Consider the following 24,435-nt stretch of genomic DNA (forward strand, 5'->3'; position numbering starts at 1 on the left):
TTTGATTGATGCTCAGTCACTGTTTCTTTACTGATTGTGTGGCTGTAGTAGTGGTAGTTCTGGGTCACACGAAGCCTGTGCTTTAATAATAAATTCAAAGATGTATATTGCATATCAAGTAATCATCATTATTATTCATTTTTATTACACTATTTATTCATTTAACATTACACTCCTGTTAATACTGTATAATACAATATTTATACTTCTTCTTATATTCTCTACTTAATAATTTCTACTCTTATTTCTATTCCTTTTAAGCCGTGCAAGTATCTGTTTCAAAGGATTTTCCCTCAGGGATCAATGAAGTATTCTGACGATAATAACTGCACTATTACTTTTGCACACACAATTAATTTATGCACTCTTGGTACTGTACTGTATACAAGGTATAAGGTACTGGGTAGGTTTATTTGTCACATTACAACAGGTTGTAAAGTGAAATTAAGTTTGTAACTACCTTCTGCATTGTAGCAAACAATATACAGTAATACAGAGCAATGATAGGAAAATGGTAGACAGAAATAAACTGCTCTGCAGTATAGAGGTGCAGCAGCATCAACTCCTATATCTCTGCCCAGGCAGCAGGGTGAACAGGCTGTGGCTGGGTGGGTACCTTTCTTTTAGTATCCTGTGGGCTCTGTGTAGGCACTGCACCTCACCAATGTCACTGATGCTTGATAGCTTTCTAGCTTGATTTGTTATTTGTTAATATTTGTTCTTTTTATTTGTATCCCTTCCTATGTATCCTCCTGGTTTTTTTCGTGTGCTGTGATGCAAAACTTGCCTCCTGAGAATTAATGAATAATGTGTTTTATTTTAATATTACAGAGTGAGTATATCTGAGGTTCATGTCAAGAATTGTTTTATTTCCTCATGAAGGCTAATTCTATTGCTTTTGGATATAAAACAATAAAATCAGTTTCAACAGTTTCTTCTGTTTTCATCTGTGGCATTTAGTTAGTGGTCATTTTACAGAGCATGTGCGCATGTTAAGGACCCTGGCAGGGATATTTCATGATTCATTTGGTGTCATCTAAAGTTGCAATATACATTGTGCAGTCTTTAATGAGTGTTAATTCAGAAAAGTCGTCTAATTCTATACAACTGGTACCTGTTATCACCTGACAGCACAAAAAAGTACATTAAAGTTCTTTCAATTTAGTATTTAATATATGGTCATCGTGTACACACTCCAACGAGCATTTTAAACCCAACACTCCTTATTTGGTGATTTTCAAGTTTCTTAGCTTGCTTGAACACAATTTTAGCCTCAAGTGCAATTTCACTAAGCATGCGTGCTATTTCACTGCAATATGTTTTTTTAATGTAGTCGTCCATCACATTTACATCTGAGCTTAATTAGGTGCATTACACACAGGTACCTTGGCATTAGATGGAGATTGAGCAGAGCTCTTGAAAGAAAGTATTTCTCACACATGAAGAAAATGTAATATTGTAAGGTATACCTATATCATCACAAAAATCTGGGAAAGCCCTGTGATTACCCGGTCACATTGTGTATTGCATATCTTTTGCCACTAGATGGCAGGCTAAGACTAATTTCAAAAGCTTTTTTAAAAGACTCGTCTGCTTGTAAGAGGAATGAGTTCAGTTTCGCTGTCTGACTCATTCACTTTCACACTGCCAGCAAAAAAAGATAACATGCAACATAATCCTCAATACAAAAGAGTCACACAGGGAGGTCTGTTAAATATTATCACAGATGATGAAATGATTGTTAGCTTTAGGAGATTAAACGAATCCAGTTTTAGCACTGAGGAGAAAGAAGAATTATTTTAGTCAGTGAAGTCTTGTTCATTGCATCTTCCTGATCCAAGCAGTATGACACATCTACATGTGCAGAAACACACAAACCTAGTTCCAGTCAAGTTGGATGTTAACATCAGTATTTGTTGCTCAGTAGTGGAGTGTAGATAATTTACTTAGGTAAAAGTAGCAATATCACAATAATTAAAATACTCCAATACAAGTAAAAGTCCTGCACAAGTAACTTACATATACTAATGTAGTGAAATATGATTAGGAAAACTAAAAATATCCCCCTCTCAGTAACATTACTAAAATGCTACATCGCAACAACTTTTCAGGTATGTCTGTTTTGCTAGAAAGGTTGTTATTCACAGGTTGATTTGTGAGGCGACTATTAAGCCTCCAATGAGAATGAACACTTCAAACTAAACTGCTGCCTAACGGCTAAGTTCTTCCTCCATGCCGTGCCCTTTCCCTCTCCCTCCAAGACTGTAATTTATACCTCCTTTGAAAAGACTGTGCCTTCATGTGATGCCAATACTGTAGCTCCGTGTTTGTTTAGGTGTGGTCATTTCAGTACTCATGTTGCCACTGTATCATACCACTCCAGGGTGACAGTGTCATTTTCATTTCATATCATAAAATCCAATCAAATACAGGTCTTTGTAGTCTTTTTTGAAACTTTCTGCTTAACATACCTTGTACCTTTTGCATAGAAACATTAATTATGATTAATAAAGCCTAGAGTCTTTATCTCCCCTCCTTAGTGAGGCCCCATCATCAGCACAAATGGCTGAATAATTGTGCTGCTTCAGATTTGGGATGATGAGGCACACTGGAAGATCAAAACAGGGTATTTTAAAAGCCCTGTAATCTGCCTAGAACTTGAATGGCCTGCAGTGCCGCCATTATGTCGACATTGGAGCTACTCATCACCTCTGGGGACCAAAGGAAGCATTGAGAAGTCAGTTTCTCTGCATCTGAAAAGGGGGCCCCTCTGTGACTCACCCCAAGCCACTGGTTAGTCACCTCGGATACTCATTACACTGTTCCCACTAACAATAATCACCCAGAAGACTCAAAACGTTGAGGTATTAAAGATGCAGAATGATTAAGTGTTAAGATTGAAAAGTAGCTTCTGTAACTTTTGTGTGCGAGTCTCATTTTGGTTATACCATCCTGAGTGATTGTGTCCCTCTCTGTTCTCCAGCCACCTGAGTATCAGTGTGAGAAATGTCTCCTTGGCAGTGCATCAGAGTCAAAGGAGGCAGCGCCATGTTGACAAGTGAGACTGTATTTCCACACCTCCTGACAGTATCTGGTGTAGTCTGCTTTGTGCCAGTTCAATAGCTGCTGTGTTGAAATGCATGCATCAGCAATGGAAAAGGATGGATGAGGGTTTGCACAGTTGAGATAAAGCAGGGGTTCATACCTGCATGTATGAACTTCTGGGTGAAGCCAGGATGTGGTTTGGGGCAATTGTGAGATGATATATTCAAGCTGTATGATAGTAATGTCAGTATGTCTGCCAGTCGGCCCACTGTGGTCCAGACTTAAATATCTATTGAATGAATTGTCACAAAGTTTTATGCAGACATTCAGAGCATGAATCCAACTGATTCTGGAGATCCCCTAAGTTTTCAGCTAGTGCCATCATGAGATTGACATTTGTAGTTTTCAGTGAAACATCTCAACAGCTATTGGATTGATTGCCATTAAATATGGTTAAGACATCCATGGTGCCCCGAGAAGGATTCCTAAAGACTTTGGTGATCCCCTGACTTTTTCACCATCCCCAACCTTCCACATGACCTTCTGGGACTGTGCTCCACTAAGCCACAGATATGGGCTTTCAACACCAGTGTGGCTGTGATCGCACTCCCGTGGAATTCCTCGGTACACCAGCACTCCCAGGCCTGATTATCCGTCCTTTCACAGCGATTACATTTTTGTCTGAGTGATTGAGGAGCTATTCTGGTGAGGAGACTTTGAACCAGACTAGTTAGTCAATGAAAAATTGGAGAATACAAGTTTACATTTCTAGCAAGCCATGATTAAATGACTTCAATTCTTCCTCTGTTAAATACTGCATGTGTTCTCCCCTTACTTGTATCAATGTGACATTGCAAAAACTTTTGAAAAGACTGAATCTGCAAACTGGAGAGCAACAGACATACAGTCTCACTTTGCTCAACTCATTTCCAGGGTCATACAGTAAGATCTGCTGACCTTGGAGGAGATTGGATGCTGGAATGAACATCCTCAGCCAACAAGCCTGTAGGTCTGAATTTAAGATGTGCACACCATAATGTACCTGGGCCACATGTTGAATTATAGATTTAGGCCTCACTCACACACATATGTTGCAGCTAAAGGTGAAAAATGTGAGAAATGGCTCACATTTGAGTTGTTGAAAGTAGAAACAGGTCGGTGTGTGATAAATAGTGTCTAGCAAGGAAAGAAGAAATGTGTGCCAAAGTGAGATGTTCATCCTCTAGAAACACACACTGATGATTCATTGTGCAGGAAAATGCAGAAATCACAGAATGGCAGAGTCCATGCAACAAATCTTAAAATGTTTAGCTATGTGTATGAGGGGTGTTATAAGCCTGGAATATGGAAAGATAATGGGCGTGGAGTCAGATATTTGATTAACTCCAGTACTTTTCTCCATTGCTCAAGACTAGAGTTTTTGTGCGCTTTACAACAGGTTACGTGACTCTGTGTGCTTGGATAGAAGTGGTTTCCAAATTGCAGCACTCATAGCATGTCATAAATTCAAGCTCTGTGTTCTTGATACTGAGTTTTTATGCAGTTTCCACGGTTCACAGAGGTGCTGATCAAATTCTGTCATAAATACTGAGGCTTCTGTGGCATTTAGAAATAATCTTGTTAGCTGTCTATGATATCCCTGTCAGTGAGCTTGGATTTGCAACGATCACTGATGGTGTAGTTCATGTGGTTTTTTCTGTCCTGATTTAGAGAATGTTCATCTTGTATATGTAATTGTTTTGAAGTTCATGTGATATTGAACCTGGAGATAGAAACATTCCACTCCTAGAAAAGCCACAGTCAGATTGTCATTAGATCGCTGCACCAGCAATTCAGCCTCTTACTTTTTAAAACCCAGTAGAGAAACAACTACTTTGAATTTGAGAGCAAAATAACAACAAAGCAGGTGCTTTGCATCTGCAACATCTGCGAGAGAGGAATAAAGGTTTTTCTCCCTCACTTATGAACACTGACTTTTGCCTTTTTGGAACTCTGTAATTTGCCCCTTGTTGTTTTATGAACTCACAAATCATGTCAAGTACTAATTGTAATATTTTATAACAGATAAGTTCTGCGAGTTGGAAGCCAATCTATGACTCACTGTTGCAGCTGCAGTGCAACAATACTTCAAAGTTAGAGCACTTCTCTTTCATGTGGTGTTGCCATTATTTTGTCCAGCACCCACATGCTGGATGAAGTGTCCTTGTAGGTGCAGAAAGGATGCAGTGGGGGGCGCCAACAGTCCAAAAAAAAAAAGCTCCTCTGCTTTGGCAATAAAGTTTGATCCAGATAGATTCAATAGTAACCAAAGCACATAATCCTTAATGCAGGCAGCCAATGTATCTGTGCTGTGTGTGTGTGTGTGTGTGTGTGTGTGTGTGTGTGTGTGTGTGTCTGGGGGGTGGTGGGTGCACTTGACCGCCCTGTAACATCTACCTCCCTGATTTGCAGTTTAATGAGTTGACTCAGCAGGTCAGAACGGTACTGACTGACTTTGGTTCCTTTATCAGATGATAAGGTTGTGTGTGTGTGTATGTGTGTGTTATAATGATACTCACATAAGATCTTTCAAGTATCAAGAAACACTGACCGGTATCGGCCTAAATTCATGACAGTTAGAAGTGATTCTAATGATAACAAGTTGTTGTAGCAGAAAAAAAAGTCTAAATGTCCTTAGAAACTTTTCGTTCCTGAAGCAAAGTCTCCAAGTCTCCACTGCCCAATTGAATGCTCAGCAGGCAGCGATGGAAGATATGTTACTTAAGATATTTTACTTAAGTAAGACCACGATTTAAAATTGCTTCATCACAAGTAAAGGTCCTGCATTCAAGATGATAAAATAAATAATAATAAATAGAATTATAAACACATACAAATATATAAAAGTACAGAAACCCAATCAGCAAATCTGCTTATAGTGTCATAAGTAAGTTCAATTGTAACATTGGATATTTATCAATGATTAATTAAGACATAAGCAGCTTTTTATTGTTATAGCTGGTTAAGATACAGACACAAAATTATGAAAAAATAACCCTGATGACATCGTTAGGGCTTGGTACTCTTCAAACCCTAAGGACAGAATGCCTTTGTTACAAACTGGAGTGTGGTGTTTAAACAATTTTGGCATTTATAAAACAAACAAAATATGTTATTGAGCTGTGTGGGGATTATGGGAAATCTACAAAACTATTACTGACCATAAAATGATACAAAGTTTTTGGACTGTGACCATTTTTAGAGACTAAAGTCAGGATATTTTAGTCACTGCTGCATTAATTTTGACAACACTTGACCCCATGTGTCTTGCACATTTCCCAACTTCCCTTTTCAACTAATTGTTGTATGAAAAATAACTAATTACAACAGCAGTCAGGTAAATCTAGCGAAATAAAAAGTCATCATGTTTGCCTCTGAAATGTAGTGGAGTAGAAGTATAAAGTGGCATATCATATAATTTTTTGAAAATACTGTGTCTATGTTGTGCTATCAAGTTCTGACAATGATTTGATTATTCAAATAGATATTTTATGGACATTTTGATACTTTGTTTCCACTGTGAAAACTTGTCCCAGTTGAAATCCATTGGCAACTGACTAAACTCAAGCTGACCACAGTCCCTGTTCTCCATCTATGAGGAAACATTTAACAGCCACCTTTCAAACCTACAGGGGGTCAGTGTTGGATACTCACTTTAGGTGGACTATCACTTTAAGATGCACAAATACACACTTGCACATTTGTGTATATAGTGCATGTGTGTAAAGTGAGTCTATGAGTCCGGGTTCAGCAGTCCCTCTGCCATGCATACCAATGCTGCTGAATCACTTGATGACTATGGTACAAAAACCTGCATCCAGTTTAACTTTTTACGGTGATTCTATCAACAGCCACGCCTGTCCTCTCTTTGAACACACGTGTGGCCATGTTTTCAGTATCTATCGCTTACAACAGGATGCAGGCAAACACACACACACACAGGTAGAGAACAGGGAAAGAATTAAAGGCTCCTAGTGTTGACTTTGGAGGGGATTAGAAACAGGGAGTGGTTAACTTGAGAGTGTTTATGTCTGTGTTATCATGTAATGAATACTACATTAACTTTATGTATTTCTTTTAAATGTTTATAATCTGTTAGCATTAGTCACTTTTTAAATTAAGTTTCATATAGTCTCATGTGGTTTTTGATAAAGTGACTATTAAAACACTTTAGAAGTCAATCTGGCGTTGCATTTTGAACACAGCAGCATTGTTTATATGTAGAAACAATTTTAATTACTAAAGTTACTATATTTGTGACTTAAAGTGAAATGCCTTCGGTGTACATTTCAGAGTGGTTACATGCATACATAAAGATTTACTGTGTCAAAACACAATCTTAAACTCATGATCAGAGGAGACCAGTAGCACTGGAGGAGACAGAGTGAAGGACTGAGAGTGAAGGGGGATGAAAGACAAGACAAGCCTGGTGAGGCAGGCGAGATGGATGCTTAGACTGAGATGCAAAGACAGACATGCCTCATGCTCGAGTTAGCTGGGGCTTAACATGGATTTTACGGGGATAATTTAAGCCTCTGGAGCAAGATACTTCAGTGAGGTGGAAGATAACTGCATCTTATAGTCCATGTTGTCCTGATAGCCTGGGAAATTCCACCACAGCCTTCTTACCTGTATCTGTTTCTCTTACCCTAGCTACTGTGTGCCTTATAGAAAACAAATTTAAAAGTTTTCAGGACATTTTCATGCTCTCTAGAATTACATAAAATTCTAATTCTGACAAAAGTAAAACATATTATGAAACTGAAAATGGGTAGAAAATTAAAAAAGACTGTTGCTTTCTGTTGATTGGCAATTTCTCGATCCTTTAAAAAGAGAACTGACTACTGTCATACATGCTCTGATGAAGGCTTCATGGTGAAACACGTCAAGAGATTTTGACAGCCTGTTGATTAAAAATAACATCCACCCAAACGATCAATACATCAGGTGATTCTTTGCTGATTTCGATCTCTGTTTCAGCCACCTTTTTTCCTGCCTTTGTCTTTTGGAAATACTGACACCACTACAGTAGATCATTTCACTCACCTTATTAAAATAGACACTGTTGGCCACACCTTCTATATGGCTGCAGGCAAAAAGTACATTTCTGTTTTATTAGGTTTTTGATTGTGTATAATGGAGGTTTTAAAAGACCCCAGGGGTCATGGCATCAAACTTTTAAGACACAAAAGATCTTGCAATCTTTAGGTTCAACCAGTTTGAAAAGTAATTCCCCTTTTCTTTTCTTCTTACCTACTTGTTCTGTTTGTCTAAGAAGATGATATAATGTAATATGTCTTATAACAGTATCTTCTTCATCATAAAATGTATTTCCCAGCATTTTGAGTGATCGTCCCAGTCTTTAATTTTGGTCGATGTTTATATTGTATATTCATTAAATTGTACAATTACAGCTTTTTAAGACATAAACTTTAGCTAAATGCATAAAAACATGTTTAAAACCCCATTATCCATTCAAATGAATTCCTCAGTATATTTTTTTGCCTTTACCCATGTTTTTGCAAAACGATAGAATTATGATTGTGCCATAAAGCACTAGCTTTTGTGACGTACAGGAACCATATAGCTTGATGGCACACAATTTAGGCTTCTCTATTTTCCTTATGTTGTAGTAATTTATTGACGCTGTTACGTATAGCACCTTTAAAATCTCTTTTTCACAACAGTTTAAGAGTGTGTTTTACAGGGCTACAGAGAGGCCCACAGAGAGTTCAGTGTTTCAATAATAAAATATAACTGAAAAGCCCGAGTTGTGTCTTTTTTGTATAGACATGGCTTTTGTACAGTAAGTGGCCATATACATTATGATGTGACTTTCCAAAACGCCTAGGTCGCCAAGCAGCTGCAAAAGGACAACATGTCCTGAAAGCCACAGGCATGGCTCAGAGGACAGAGGGAGGGGTAACGTCTAGACCACAGTACTTATAAGGATCAAAAGAAGAGACGGGAGCTAGAGGTGAAGGGTCAGAGGTTACCACCAACCAATGGGACCAGAAAATGGTGAATCTGAACACAAAAGGCAAGGACTGTGTACTCAAAATGTTGTGCAAGCATAGAGTAAGGACACATGCAGTGTGAGGACAGATAATCACCTAACTTTGTCAAAAAGATGTTTTTTTTTTTTTTTTAGCTGACAACGGTTTAAAGACATTTAGGGGCGGTTTCCCAGACAGAGATTAGGCTAGTCCTAAACTGAAAAGGCCTTTTAACACAGACTAACGGAAATCTGCTTTCTTGGTCATGTAAAATAGTCCTAGACTTCGCCTAGTCTTGAATAAACTAAGCTAATTTCCTAAAGGAAGATTAGTGATACTTCAGGACTAAATTGAGGCTTAAATTAAACCACCCAGGAGGCAGGTTTGACTTTAGATTAATGTTGTTTGTTAAAGAAGACACATGGATTACTTAGAGTATGTTGTCAGTGAAGAACAGCGAATACCACCGGTTAGGCAAGTTCTTGCTGACATAAGTGACCAATTGCAATGTTTTGATGAAATTAGTTTTCGAGAACGTTTTCAAATGCCTGAAGTAAATGCTGTGGAGCTCATTTCACTTTTGGAACCCAGGCTTTCATCTGTTACCCAACGAGGACAGCCTGTAGCAGTTTGTCTGCAGGTGTTTTTGGCATGTTGCACATTTCACAGAGAAACATCCCTCCACTCCAGATGCAGAGGAGTGCAGGAATCGCTAGAACTGGTTTTCCATAAATGTTCAAGGTGTATACACTCCCCAGTTACAGTTTCTGGATCTTCCTTTACTCATCTCTGTATTCTCAGTTTGAAAGAGGAGATCACAAGGGAATATTGCTTGGTGACAGTGGGTATACTCAGAAGATTTATTTGTTTAGACCATACTTGCACCCAACAACAACTGAGCAAAGGCGCTACAACCAGGCTCATTTGCGCACTAGGGATCTGGTAGAGGGCATGTTTGATGTTTAGAAGATGCTGCACTGTCATCTTTTCAACAGCTGTTCTTCACAACTAACTGAAACGGTATGGATGCCCAGATCCCCCAATACAAGAGGCTGACAATCCAGATGTTCCACCATTTACAACAGACCACACAGAAGAAATTGCCTACCGAGATGCTTTTGCATTGTGTCACTTTAAGTAGTTATTTTCGACATTACTTTTTCATACTTCTGCTGGGATCAGATACATTTTCACATGTAATGAGCAAATTGCTGTATTTTAAAAGTAAAACTGCATTTTGTCTGGTATGTTAAAGAAACATCCCAAACATTCAACATGATTTAATTAAACAATTTTTATTTCAGATTCATGCATTGTTGTGATATTTGAGACAGTTGCATCTCTCTCCTTCATCTTCATTTCCAGTTCTACTTGGAATATATTCATTTTCATTTCATGCTCCTTCTAAAGGTACTTTAACTTGTGCTTATGAAATTCAATAGCCAGGTTATCGTGGATTATGACTCTTGTTTTGGTCAACAGTACTGGCAGACACTGCCACCCCTAGCTTCTGAGGATGTGGAGGGTAAATTACCTTGCAACTCTTCAGTTTTGTCCCCAGTTTATATAATCAAATAAATACACATTAAATGGGAAATGTTTAACATCAGATGAAAGAAACAGAAATAAATACAAGTTTGAATGGAGAGTAAGAAAAGGCAAAATATACCCAATGTGTATGTGTGTGTGATTCCTCATCTGATCGGTCATCTGATCGGTCTAGATGGTCATCATCTGGTATGTTCTCCAGAGGTTGGTGGTTCTCCTGTCAGTAAGTTAAGCCTCTCTCTTCGGGCTTCTGGAAACGTTTTAACACCAAAAAAGCCTGTATTGAATTTAATACTGTAATGTCAATCTAGGTAATCAAGTTGAACATTTTTAACCTGTATGTAAGTTGTATTGTTCTTGTAGATGTTTGTTAATTTGCACTGAATTCATTACAGATGGATTCCCATGCATTCCTTTTATTTGATTCCACAGCACGTGTGTGCTGTTTGTCTTCAATGATGGGGTGTCTTGATACTATTATCTTCAAAAGAGTTTTCTCATGCTCACTAAAGTTTTTTGATCACAGTCTCTTTCCTGCTGTCAGACGTTGTTCCAGACGATTTTAGGCTTTTCTGGGTCCGTTCCATGTTTTATAGGCAACCTCAGTCCAGCTAGCGGTGGTTTTAAAAATAATCTTTTTACTTTAGTTGAGTCTTGAGTCTTCCCAACAGCAAATGGCTGCTGCACATCAATTGCACAATATCCACCATATGGAAAGTATGATGCAGGAATAGCATGTAAGCAGGTAGCAATTTAAACAACAGGCACTTGTACTTACAGTTCTATACAGTACAGCTGTGCTTTACGTTTGCCTCAAGGCAGGTTTGTTCAATAAAAAAAGATTAATGGCTGTTAAAGCCGTTTGTCTTGTAAAACAAAGAATGTTAAAAGGAGATAACTCTCATAGTATAGCTTTATTACACTGACAAAGTTGATTTGACATTACATAGGAACATGTACCTTCAGGATTTTTTTTTATGGACAACAAAATCATACAGACACCCACACACAGAACAGACAGTGTTAAGCACATACAAAATGGTGGAGAATCACATGATGAAAGTGACAGCAGTCTTTGAGTATCGTGTGGGGTGGCTCCAATTTGTTCAACTTAATGTTCATTACTGCACAGTGATCTAGCAGTAATGATTAGAAGCTAAATGAGCATCCACTCACGTTTATCGGACATGCTGCAAACCCACACAGATCCCTACGATCACTTCTCTTTATTTACAAAATGGCAGTGGTAGGTGTTGAAAACGAAGGGTTGATTAGGTGGCTTTATTCATTGTTCGTGGCACTATTCGCTCACCACTGGTCTTCCACTGGGACCAGATTTAAAGAAGAGGCTCATCAACAATACAAAAATATAGTACAGCACTTTTCTTGTCATAGCAAACATTCATACCTGTCTGTCAATGGCCCAGTCACATCAGCAGCCATTCAGATAAAAACAAACATTAAAAAAAGCAAAGACAAAAGGGGCATTGACCACAGTGGTTTTAAAGTTTAGCCTATTTGGGACAAATTATGTTTACTTTGTAACCTCTTTGTAAATCATGCTTATATGTTTGAGAAAAATTTTCTGTTTTTTCTACTGTTCAAAGCAGCCATTAGTTTCTATTCATTTCTGTACAATATGAAAATCCCTTGAAGACTCTTCAAACTTGATTGAGTTGTGAAATATATGACAGTATATCACATAGCAAATGTGCTGAAGGCAGCAGACATTTGGCTATTTTCTAATGTATTTTAGTCATATATGAAAAACTCATATAAAGTAAAGAAGTAGTGGATTACTACAGCGAACTGATATGGATTGTTATACATATTGTGAGTACATGTTGCCCCACCCTGCAAACAATAAGTCCTTGGGTGCCTAAGGAATCTAATCAATTATTAATGGTCAATATGATCATCAATTGGCACATCTCTACATTAAGTATGATGTATTGTCGTACACAAAAAAATATATATGCGCTTTAACTGCATTACATTTACCACACGACAAAAGTATATATAATATGCTGTATATATAATACCATTGACAAATCTCTATGCAAGTTTTAAGAATAAGATTTTCATATTGCAGGGAAATGAATGGAATGCCTGATATGGAAGAAACAATAGTATAAAACAAAAGTATAGCATGCATTTAAAAATGGTCAACAGAAGTGTAAATTGTACATGAGTTGTGGTTAAGAAGATTAAATTTGCAAGCATACTGGTATGCTTTTTTAAAAAACATTATTTCTTCATAATGACTTGCACATGCACAGTCATCATGAAGATACAGTGATATACAGCCGTCACTGATAGTCACATAATAACACACTAAGACAGATGAACACAGGGGCCCTTTGAGGTAAAGTTTTCACTTGAGGCTCTTAGTGAATTCTTTCGGGGACAACAAGCTCTTTGTTGAAATTCTGAATGTTTTTTAATTAATAAACTGTTGGAGATGAAAGTTTACGTCTCTGGTTAAATAAACCAAATGTAAAAAAAATGGGTCTGGCTGCAAACCCTCATGGTCTTGGTCTAGGTATCATTTTAATCAGACACAGATCTGACATGCAGTAAGTGACAGTTCATCAACTACCAGAAAAACTCCTGGACATGGTTCTCATTTGTTCTCCTTCTTTTCAAGAAAACCTCAAAGCTTTCAAGAGTGTGCACGCTGTCAGAGTTGTACTGTCTTGACACTTCAGGTTTTAACCCCTCCCCAAACAAAGGGAAATAAAAAGGCGCTTCTAACTCTTTTCACTTGGAAACATATGGGCCTTTCATACTGGTGGGTCATGGAGAGTCTGCATGATGTTTTTATCTAAGCACATCAAAAGCTATTCGTCCAAAGATAATTATACAAATAAACCTTCCAGTGAAATGCACACAGGCATTTTTTTCGCATCCCACTTTACACCTACATTGCCCTTCCCCTATTTCCAACCTCCAGAGAGCCTTGGTTTACTTACCCTAGGCGCCACAATCTCACAAAATGGGATTCATTCTCTGAGTGCGGGCGCAGGGCATGCAGTCATATAGTCTTGTTTATGGCGTGTGGAGGTGTGACATTTTCTACACGACACAATACATGGCCATTTGTCAAACATTCACATTACAGACAGCGAAACGGTCCAAGCCACATGTACGTATCGAAGCACATGCCACCCAGAGGAGAGCGGAAATATGAAATCTATCCTCTCCCTGCGTGGGTACAGCAGTCAATGAGATTATTTTGCTTGAAGAATAGCCTTGTGCTTCTGTGACAGTGGCTTTGTCCGCTGGGAATCTTTGAGGATGAGTTCCTGTGCCTTGTAATTGTCTTGTAGAGGACGCAGGACGGCTGACCTCGTGCTCCACAACGTCGATGAATGGTCAGAAAGGTTGACTGAAGTCGAAAAGGTCAGCCCTATAGTTCACGGAGAACCCTGTCGTCAAAGATCAACGATCTATGTACATTGAGTGAACAGTCAAAGCTGCAAAATCTGTGTTTTTCCTCAGCATACAGTGTCCAGTGTTTGGCAAGTACATACAGTAGTTCTTCATCACCTCACTGCTTTCTTCCTTGCTCTTTCTCTCAGTCTTTTTCCACCTGCCACTCTCCTTCAATTTTCCTCTCAGGTGCAGCAGTCTCGCCCCACATGACAAAACAGGGATGATTGGGTTGGCAGGGAATTGGAGGCGGAGGGGTCGTCGTCGTCGTCGTCGGAAGACGAGGAGGAAGAAGTGGTGGTGGTGGAGGAGGCAAGGTAAGGGCTCATCTTGTCGATGTTGACGTAGGTGGTGTTGAGCAGGATGTAGTGCTCCCCGCTGAAGCTAGAGAAGATGGCGGAGATGCGTGACACCAGCTCAGAGAAGGAGGGCCGCCGCTCTGGCTTTGGATGCCAGCACTCGATCATCACCGTGTAGCTGGAGGGAGTGGAAACGAGAGGAGTCAGGACAAAACTCAGACACTAGAAGAGCAATAAAATAACTTAAATAAAATTAAAACTGTCCTGAAATGATCAGTCAGTTAATCCATTAATTAATCAATTATTTTTTTCTCCTCGTTTCACTGTTCTGTAGTTTGCCCCTTTTTTCATTTGCTATTTCAGTTGTGATGTGATGTGTTTTGACATTTTCTTTTAGACTCCTGCTGCAGACTCCGCTCCTCTTTTAGAAATTTTCCATGCAACAATAAATCATTAGCCACCATTTGAACCAGGAATCTATGTTTTCAGATATAGATATAATAGATATAAATAATACATTTAATCACCCAGTAGCCCACATACTTAAGTTACTCCCCTCTACACTTCTGTTATGTATATGAAACGAAAAGGTCATACAATTGTTTACAATGTATCTTCTACGTTTTCTGCTTGCTGCTCTGTTTTCTCCTCTGTCCTCTTCAGGTACAAAGGGGGTGATTGGCTTGCACCTTTGCAGTCTGGCCGTGCAACTCATTGATTAACAGTTCTGAATCAAACCTATCGTCATGACAAACCCACAAAAAGAAGCCTTCCAATAGAGTTCGCTCTCTCACCCTCGGACATTGCGACTGCTTTGTGTATGAACGCATTTGGTAACATTGTAGAAAGATAAGTTTTACTTTCACACCATCAATAAATCATTTTTATCATTTTGCAACAAAACTCTGTCCTGTCCCTGTCAGGAGTTGACACCTTTGATATTGCTGTTATTGTTTTCTTTCCCTGACAGATAGACCCTATCATAGTTAAAAAATAAGAATAATGGCCCCATTACCACATATCCAAGGTATCTGTCAGTGACTACTATCACCACAGCATACTGTGAACGATCAGGAGTGAGGAATTGCCGGAATGTTTGCAGACATGCATCACCTCCTGATGTCTCTGTTTAATTTACAGCTTGGGAACTTTGGGCCTCTGCCTCCCTCACCTGAACACTCCCACTCCCCTCTAATTTCTACACTATAGACATGCAGTGTACCTCATGATGTTATCAGCACGGTATGAGATCACCCTTGGCATTCGTTTCACAGTACCAGTGGTGCAGAGTTTAATGAATAAGGACAACAAAACCTACGGTTTACATGAGTTGATGTGTGTGCTGTGTCAACACCAAAATAGCTACCTATGATTTCATGTGACATTTTTAACTAAGTACTGATTATTCACAAACTAGAGGTTCCTCTTGTTTTAGCCACATCTGGTAGTGGCAGCATTTTATCAACAGAAAAAACCACCCACGTTCACCTGAAACAGTTAAACAGTCTGGTTTCACCATATCATGTCAGTGGATGTGAACAGATCCAAAGAAAGCTAAAACCGCCTCGCAAACTCTGCTGACAGAAAATTCAAGGAAAAAAGTAATCTCAGCACTGCCAAGCCTGTTCTGTATGATGGGTGCTCTGTAGGAGCTTAACTACCACAGCAACAATACTTAGCAACAACAAAAAAAAGACAAATAAAAAATAAATACTAGATGGCATTTTCCATTTAAAAACTTCCTTTTTGTTTTGTGGTAAAGCAAGAAAAGTGACTTTTATTTGACCCACAGCTGCAATGAGATGTAACACTAAGAGACTAAGGAGCTGTGAGTGTGTTTAAAGACTCTTGCTGAGGAGATGATGGATGGTCTAATCTTGAGTGGTTTTAATTTATGACTTCCATTGCTTATGCTCTTTCACCTTCACTATTTTTCCCTGCTGCTCTCTCCTGATTTCAGATTCTCCCTCTCTCTTCATGATATATTTAAGTGCAGCTCTACAGTATATCACTCACACTAACTGAGCTGTGGCACTTTGCTAGAGGAGGTGAATGACAGGTGAAAAGAATGTGTTTATATATATATGAGTATGCACTTACAGGGCGTCAGGGCAGAACTCGGGCTGCAGCAGCCTCCTCCCCTGCAGGAGGAACACGGTGATGTCGAAGGAGTTCACATCAGAGTATGGAGGGGCACCACGGGTCATCAGTTCCCATAGCAACACTCCAAACGACCACTGTAAGAAAAACAAAAAAACTCCTTAACTCCTTTTTGTACTATTAACTCCTTTTTGTACTATTGTTTGTTTTTACTGACTTATGACGTTTTTTTACATCAGATTTTTGTTCAATATCGTGATTTTCCATTATAGTGGAGTTCTCACCACATCTGACTTGGTGGTGAACTTGTGTGTCTGCAGACTCTCCAGAGCCATCCATTTGACAGGCAGCTTGACTCCACTCTTGTTGTGGACACTGTAATATTCTTTATCATAAACGTCTCTAGCCAAGCCGAAGTCTGCCACCTTCACCGTGTAGCTCTCATCCAGCCTGTCAGAAAAAGAAAGAAGAAATTATTTCTATTGTAATTTTGTTTTTATTGTTTTTGCATTTTGCAACATTTTCTCTTGTGTTATTATTCATTTTCTTTTTGTTTCAACAATGATCTCTTTATGTTACCTTGGTCTCACTCTTTAACTCTTTTCTACTTTACATTGTTTTATATTCTTTAACATTCTCTCTCTTATATATATATATACATACACACACACACACGTAGTAGGTATGGTAAGGTATGGTAATATATATCAGTCTATTCTATTGTAGCTTGACATTGAATGAATGAACGTGAACTCACATGCAGTTCCTGGCAGCTAGGTCTCGGTGGACAAACTTCTTGCTGGCCAGATACTCCATCCCTCTGGCCACCTGCAGCCCGAAGCCCATCAAATCCTTCACTGTTGGATTCTGTAGGAAAAACAAAGAGATAAAATCTCACCACATCATGTACGTATGTCTCATATACGTAATAAAAATCTCAACATGCATGCATCTATATTATGTGTGCCCATACATGTCCCTCATCACGGATGAAGTTGCGCAGGTCGCCATGCTTCATGTAGGGCAGAACCACCAGTGGCGAGCCCTCTGGTGGCAGACATATTCCCAGCAGAGAGAGAACGTTTGGGTGGCTGAAGTCCTTCATGATGATCCCTTCCTTCAGGAACTGGGACACCTCTTCCAGATCTGTGATGCCTTCATAGGAAAAATTAACAAAAAATTTTGGAGGTAATGAAATAATTACATTGTGCAGGGCAGGAGGAGTTGTGATGTGGACAGCGTTTCAGACTACAGTAGAAGACAGGATGTAAATCTGCTACACTGACATCAGCAAGGTCATTCCTTATATACCTTATATACCTTTGGGAAAAAAGGATGAGGATGGTAATCAAGCCCCCCCCCCAAAAGAAGCCCTAAACATCCTCACCCAGACCAGACCTACAACAAACCTCCATTTGCCAATTGCATCCCTGTCTCTGATGTCCTACACTTTACCCTTTCTAACTCTGGTATAATCTGGTTAGAGATGGAAGCTCTTTAGGCCTGGAGAAACCAGCCGACTGGCCTTCAACTGAGGTTAGACCCCAAAGATAGTAAGAGATGACATTTCATTTAAGAGCCTCAATTTTAAAGTTAAGGATGAAAATGACATTATCGCTGTGTGGAAGATGGATATTCCTCTTTCTATCATAAGCTATGCATTCTGGAAATGCAATATATCGTCTACTTTCAACTACTTATTTTAGTAATTGTTACTGAACATCAACTCAAATATATCAAATATAACAAAAGAAAGCAAAAAACAATGACATGGTGCCCTGGGAAATTACTAAACCTAATAAAAATGTCCAAATCCCAGAGGACAAAACCCCAGCAGGCCGGACTCATCCCATCCCACTGTGGTTGGTAGCTCCTTGTGACTGCATTGAACTTTCCTCCATATTACTCCAGCATCAATCTCCCTGGTCCAACTGACAGGTTACATGATTAGGGGGAACCCTAATGCCGTCCTCACTATTGGACACTCATTCATCACCATTAACTCAGCCAAAAAGGATTCAGGTCTCTGATGAGATGAGATCCTTAATGCTATTGGAGCGTTATGATATCATACAATATGTATGTGATATAAGCAGATGATGAAATAATTATGGTTGGAAAAGAATATATTTGTACAAGGAGACAGTCTGTTGAGTGTGTGTGTGTGTGTGTTTTCTGAGGGGGAATCTGAAACTGCTGCATTTGATTGTAAATTATATCTAGGGACTCCCCCGTAAAATGCAGCATAGGAGGTCAGGGGCATTTTGTTAAAAATTAGCTCATGACAACGAGAGGACAGAGAGGGAGAGATGTGTGTAAAAAATGTATAAATGTGAAGCAGTTTGTTGCTGAAAAACAACATTTATGCTTAGCACACTGTGGCAATGTCACTTTCCTTATTTATAAAGAGTTTGACTGACCTATATGCATGTGAAGGGGTTTGTACTTACGGTTCAGGGACTTGATGGCACAGTGCTGCTTCTGCCCGTCTGGCTCAAGAAGAGTTCCATGGAAAACACAGCCGAAGTGACCTGCAGGTTACAACATGATGTATTAGTCAGAATTAGTCAGTATCAGGGAGTTCAAAATCTCACGTTCAAACCTGTAAGGTACTTCTGAATAACATTTCTTTACCCCACACAAAAAAAAGCCTCTCTGAAAGAGGCCCATTGTAGATGGTCTTAATTACAGGAGAGGTCGAGCTGTGAAGGTGAGCAATGGCAGCCAGGCCCATGTCAGTTGGCAAGAATCAGTCATCAGGATGTTAACCACTGATTTCTTATTTTGTTTGTTATTTCAGGTTTTTTCACTACCTTTCAGTAAAATAGTGTCACCAGGGTGGGACGGTATGGCTCCTACCTCCCTCCACGCAGGTGTCTCTACCAATCACCAAGAACTATTAGATCGAAAAGGACTTCCCTCACTGGCTTCTCACTTCTAAACATAGCCATGTACTGTCTTTGAAAATCATGACTATGGTGCCATTACTAGAAACCTGGCTGGAAAACATTTCCATTTTTAGCTCAATGTGTTGATTTTGTTATGGCTTACTAAAACCCTTGAGGCCCAAACAGAATAGACAGCAGACATAAAATTTGATGCCTCATTGGTAACACGAGTGTCTGAATTTCACCGTAACATCACTGGAGCACATACATTTATTTTGGCATAGACGTACAACTTCTCACAGCCACATTCCTATTCCTTGTATGTGTTAAAATACTCGGCCAACAAAATAATCATATCTTCCATGGCTTGTTCCTTAAATGTACACATGGATAAGTAAGTAAACCACAGTTTCTAAATCTTGTCCATAAATGGTAACAACTGTATGGCATAGAAGAAAGACATTGCATGCGTTTTTTTGGATTTTGTGCAATCAGCGTCATTCATTTATATTTTGGCTTGTTGAAGCCTTCTTCTAGACAGAACCAACATGATTAAGATCATGCGTCCTGCCAGTTGGCTCCACGATCACAGCACTTCCAAAAATCAGATAAAAATATTTCTGTCCAGTGCTGACACATAAAAATTACAATTTGGAGCAGAAGGATTAAAGTGATTAAATAAAATGCTGGCAGCTTTTTATACACATTGGTTCGTGGCAAACAACTGGCTGGTTTGAAAACAAGTGTGTCTGACTCTTGTGTGTTTTGCCTATTTTCACACCTTTTACAGCTAATTCTGATTATCTTAAATTACCATCACCCTCACACTAAATCTGCCCCTTAAGTAACCCAGTATGAAGCTTTATTCATTAATACCCTATGCAAGCTAATAGGTTATGCCAAACCCCCTAGAGTTATTGTGCATTTTATTGAATTATATCACTTAAGACAAGAGGGCTTGCCCCAGACTGGGAGGGGTGCAGGAATAAAATGAGCACGGCGTTCTCCTATCACGTCCTCGCAGATGGCTGAGGGTGTTGGATTACGACTCCCAACAATGGACCCTGGGAATACTAGCTGTGAACAAATCATCCTACGCCACTTTAAAAATCCTGCCTTAAAATCCAGGCTCTTTTCTTCAGGGGATAATTCAGTAGAGGGGGTAGAGGGCTGTTTTCTGTGACACGGAGAAGTTTGGGGTCTTTCTCCTCTTGATGTTGAATTTGATCTGTGGGTCTGATCCGCCTACTTAAACGGCACAATATGAGCCGATGCATGTCAAGCTTGCGGTTTGATAAAGCAGGCAATTAAGCTCTTTGTGGGCAACTTTAGCTTTTGTATAGCATTACATAAATCCCAAATTTAATCTAAGATCACTGGATAATAGTATCACTCCACATCAGCTACAATCCCATAATGAATGTTTTGCAAATAAATAATGTTTTGCTATTGTTTCTCATAGGTCAGAAGTCACAAACATGAACAAACATGACACTGGGTGCAAAATGTATTGGATATAAAATCTAGAATCAAATTAAACTGAAAATACTATGGACATACTTTAACAGAAGAGAGACTGGAAACGTACACTTCGGATAGAGCCTTGAGAGTAGATGCTGATGTACTGAAATTAATGTTTTACTGAAGTGATTACAACCATTTGACTGATTAACAGACCTATTCATTAGGTATTTAGCTATTCCACTGTAGTGTGTGTGTTGTAGTGTTTCTTTTTTTGCACATTGTTTTTTTTTGTTGCAGTTTCTCCTTTCTTAATGCAAACATTTAATTGATACTGCAAAATTAAAATATCTACACAGTCTAAGTGAGTTGGAGTAAATTTACAGAATCTTGCAGTATAACTTCCAAATGACAACTACCTGATTAAGAATAAGAATTATTTTATACATTATATGAAGTTAAGTCCTACCTAACATCCAGACAATCTTTAATGCTTTATTGAATTATTAATAAAAAATGTCATTGTTATATATGACTATGCACATCCATTTGTAGCTGCTGCAAAAAGCTATAATTCCCCATGCATACTTTAATGCATTCTTCAGTGATTACAGATATTCAAAAGCACTGCATCACCCCCCAATTCCCTGAATATGTTCTGGCATTGTTGCTACACTGGCACTTGGATTAATGATTGAACAGTTCTGCATATATGCTTAAAAAGTTTGTATTGACTAAATCTCCTTGTTTACAGTAAGAAGAAGAAGAACAGATAAAAAACCCCCACCTACGACAAAAAAAAATACTTAACAGAGAACAAACCATAGAGGGTATAAAAGAAGTAGACATAGCCACTGTGACGTCACCCACTGGCTTATGGACTACCTTTTTGAAGCCTTGAGTTTGGCATTTTGGCCTTGTGGAACCAGAAGTGACCATATTTGGGCGAGAGGGTGGAGCTGAGGAGGATACGCATTGCTATACCTGACAGGTCGCCAAGGTAGCAACTTGTCAATCACATGGTAGGCACTTCCTAAAGTATCCCCTGTTTATCATCTATTTTACTCTAAATGGGACCATAATGTATAAAATGCTGCGTTGAAGAAGACTTGAAAGTAGCGATTGCGACCATAAACTCATTAGGAAAGTGTTTACTGAGGTAATAAATCAAGTGAGGAGTGGGGTCATTTTGTCATAGACTTCAATACAATCAGACTTGTTTTTACAACCAGTGGAATTGGCCCCTGCTGGCCATAAGTAAGAATACAAGTTATGAAAAACAGTAAATAGCAAATTATTTAAGGAACAAGTAGGGCTGTACCAAATTTCAGTTTGTTTTTTTTTATCATTGGAAGCTTATTGAGGTTTTTGAATGAAGCTTTTAATATTTGTCTTCATGTTTCATATTTGAAATATATTTTATGACACAAATTGAATAAAGTGATTTATGTGATTAAATGAGTTAGTCTTTTATTGTTAAGTAAAGGCAAAATAAGTAGAATTAAGGAGGAGCTGGCTCAGGGGTGAACGAAGACAGCGAGCACCATTAGCACCATTGTGTGATTTACATTCTAAAGCACAAATAAACACGGCCACAACTTCACTAAATCTTGAAGGAAGCAGGACGTTGCAGGATTTAAATGTGCAGCATTTAAATGTTATCAATGAAGATTCGACATTTTGAACTATTCTGTACAGCTGTAGCAACAACTGACGAAAACAGTGCTAAAACACTTAGCCTTTATTTTACCAGAATAAAAAACATTACCACTATGACAGACCCAGTAATATGTTAAAAAGTATCTATTTTAACAGTAAATATAGTATTTTTGTGACTGACCTCTGCCTATGACCTGGTTGAGGTGGAGCAGCAGCTGCTCCCTGGCGATCACCACGTGCTGCACCTCAGTTAGCAGGTCTGGGTGGAGGCAGGACGGGTCGATGTGGACCGGGGTCATCAGTAGGGGTGACACCAACTCACCCTCCATTCCCAGACCCATCCCCATTCCAGCTCTTAGTGCCCCAAGTCTGGGAGACAGCAGCTCACCGTTGCCCCCGTAGATTGGAGGAGCCCGGCATGTCTCTGGCCTGTCGGTGCCCTGATCTGGTGAAGCAAAGGAGATCGAGGGGGGTCAAAGGTCAGCCACTGTATCAGTGGGGCCTCCAGAGGTCAATGTGTGTTACATGATCAGAAAAGGATGGCTACAAAGGAGAGCTACTTGACACTGTGATGGAGGGTAGCTGAGCTGGAAAAACAAAGTTTCTGATTTCTCCTCTGAAGCTGTTAGTGGAAGGATAAAATAGATCAATATCAATCAACAATATAAAAATATCTACATTTTATTGAAAAAAACAGAAGACAGAGAGGACTTAATAGACATAACGGTGAGCTCAGATAATGTGCATTTTCAGTCACCGACCCTACACCCCAACTCTCCCTGAGGACAAGCATTAGTTCATTAGTAAGTCTTCCTTCTCAGATTTTAAGCCTTTCAAGTCACTTTTAAGTAACAGGAAAATAGCTTCTCCCACCATATTCAGGATCATAATACATGGAGCCCCCCTCATACCCTCAGGATTCAAGCTTGGGAAACCGAAACCACAGGAAACCACTCAAAATTCCATCGAAGTTTTGGAAGATTGGCTTGTTGGTCAACTTTCTTGTGATGAGAACACAAACTTGAAAATCAGTGTTAGTTGTTATCACATGTTAGTTCAGAACATGTAAGGCATGCCGGGTAGCATAGCGTTCAGCCCCACAGGGAGGGAAGCAGGTAGATGGGAGGGAGGAAGGTGGTATGTGGGGATGTTCGGTCGGGGTTGAGAGGGGCTTATCTGGTTGACCTACCCTCCAGCAGGGTTGTTCTATAGTCGACTGACTCGTGGGAGACCATTTCGTTAGTGGGACTGACGCTCCTTGCGTTAGCCAGCCTGTCCAGATGCTGGATGTGCCCCCGGCCATCATACCACACCTCAGCCAGATCTAGAAATAGAGGGAAGAATTGGGGGGGTTGAAGAAGAAATGATAGAGACATAAGGGGATAAGAAGTGCGTAGAAAGAAAGGTGAAAGGGAGAGACAGAATCATGAGAAAGAGGAAGGGATGGAGAGAGTGAGGAAAGTGAGAGAAAAGGCAAGTGAATAAGTATGAGATCAAAGATAAAGGGGGGGGGGGGGGAATTACAAAGAAAGGCAAAGCGTTTCACCAGTGCGCCCCACACAAAAACTTATTGTAAACCCACCAGGCAAAACAAAACTCAGCAGAAACACATGCACACAGGTTAGAAAAGACACACTGAACTCCCTTTGCAAGTATGCAAATAATATAAATATGTATAACTTATATTTCACTTCACATCTTTATTTAGTTATAGTTTTATTTTCCTCTTATTTGTGACATGTAAATTGTGTCTTGAGTTCATTCTGACTTTCTAAAATCCTTTTCATCTTGATTCACTCACATACTTCATTCTTTTTAGTAACTTTTTACAATTTACATATTTTCCTGAGTTTACATTTGCCTGCTTCTGACTTGAGCGGCTACCTTCTTATGCCAAAATATTTAAAATTCATTAAATTTGCAAGTATTCCTGTCAAACCTACTTGCTGAAAACATTTCATAAACTAA

At 39.2% G+C, this 24,435-nt stretch overlaps 1 protein-coding gene across 1 annotated transcript in view; it reads right to left on the reverse strand.

Annotated features, from left to right (window-relative positions):
• Positions 1 to 11,523: 11,523 nt before the first annotated feature.
• The window catches only part of met (MET proto-oncogene, receptor tyrosine kinase), a 66,327-nt gene continuing 53,415 nt past the window's right edge, over positions 11,524 to 24,435 (reverse strand). The window contains exons 14-21 of the mRNA XM_038706790.1: positions 23,657 to 23,791; positions 22,649 to 22,912; positions 18,910 to 18,990; positions 17,433 to 17,614; positions 17,217 to 17,326; positions 16,744 to 16,909; positions 16,460 to 16,596; positions 11,524 to 14,537 (exon numbers count right to left, since the gene is read on the reverse strand). Coding sequence (XP_038562718.1) covers positions 14,246 to 14,537; positions 16,460 to 16,596; positions 16,744 to 16,909; positions 17,217 to 17,326; positions 17,433 to 17,614; positions 18,910 to 18,990; positions 22,649 to 22,912; positions 23,657 to 23,791 — 1,367 coding nt within the window. The 3' untranslated portion in view covers positions 11,524 to 14,245. The remainder of the gene's footprint in view (positions 14,538 to 16,459; positions 16,597 to 16,743; positions 16,910 to 17,216; positions 17,327 to 17,432; positions 17,615 to 18,909; positions 18,991 to 22,648; positions 22,913 to 23,656; positions 23,792 to 24,435) is intronic.

This window comes from Micropterus salmoides, unplaced genomic scaffold, assembly GCF_014851395.1.
Source record: "Micropterus salmoides isolate LMB-PRFRI ecotype aquatic unplaced genomic scaffold, ASM1485139v1 Ms_hic_scaffold_8, whole genome shotgun sequence".
NCBI classification, from domain to species: domain Eukaryota; kingdom Metazoa; phylum Chordata; class Actinopteri; order Centrarchiformes; family Centrarchidae; genus Micropterus; species Micropterus salmoides.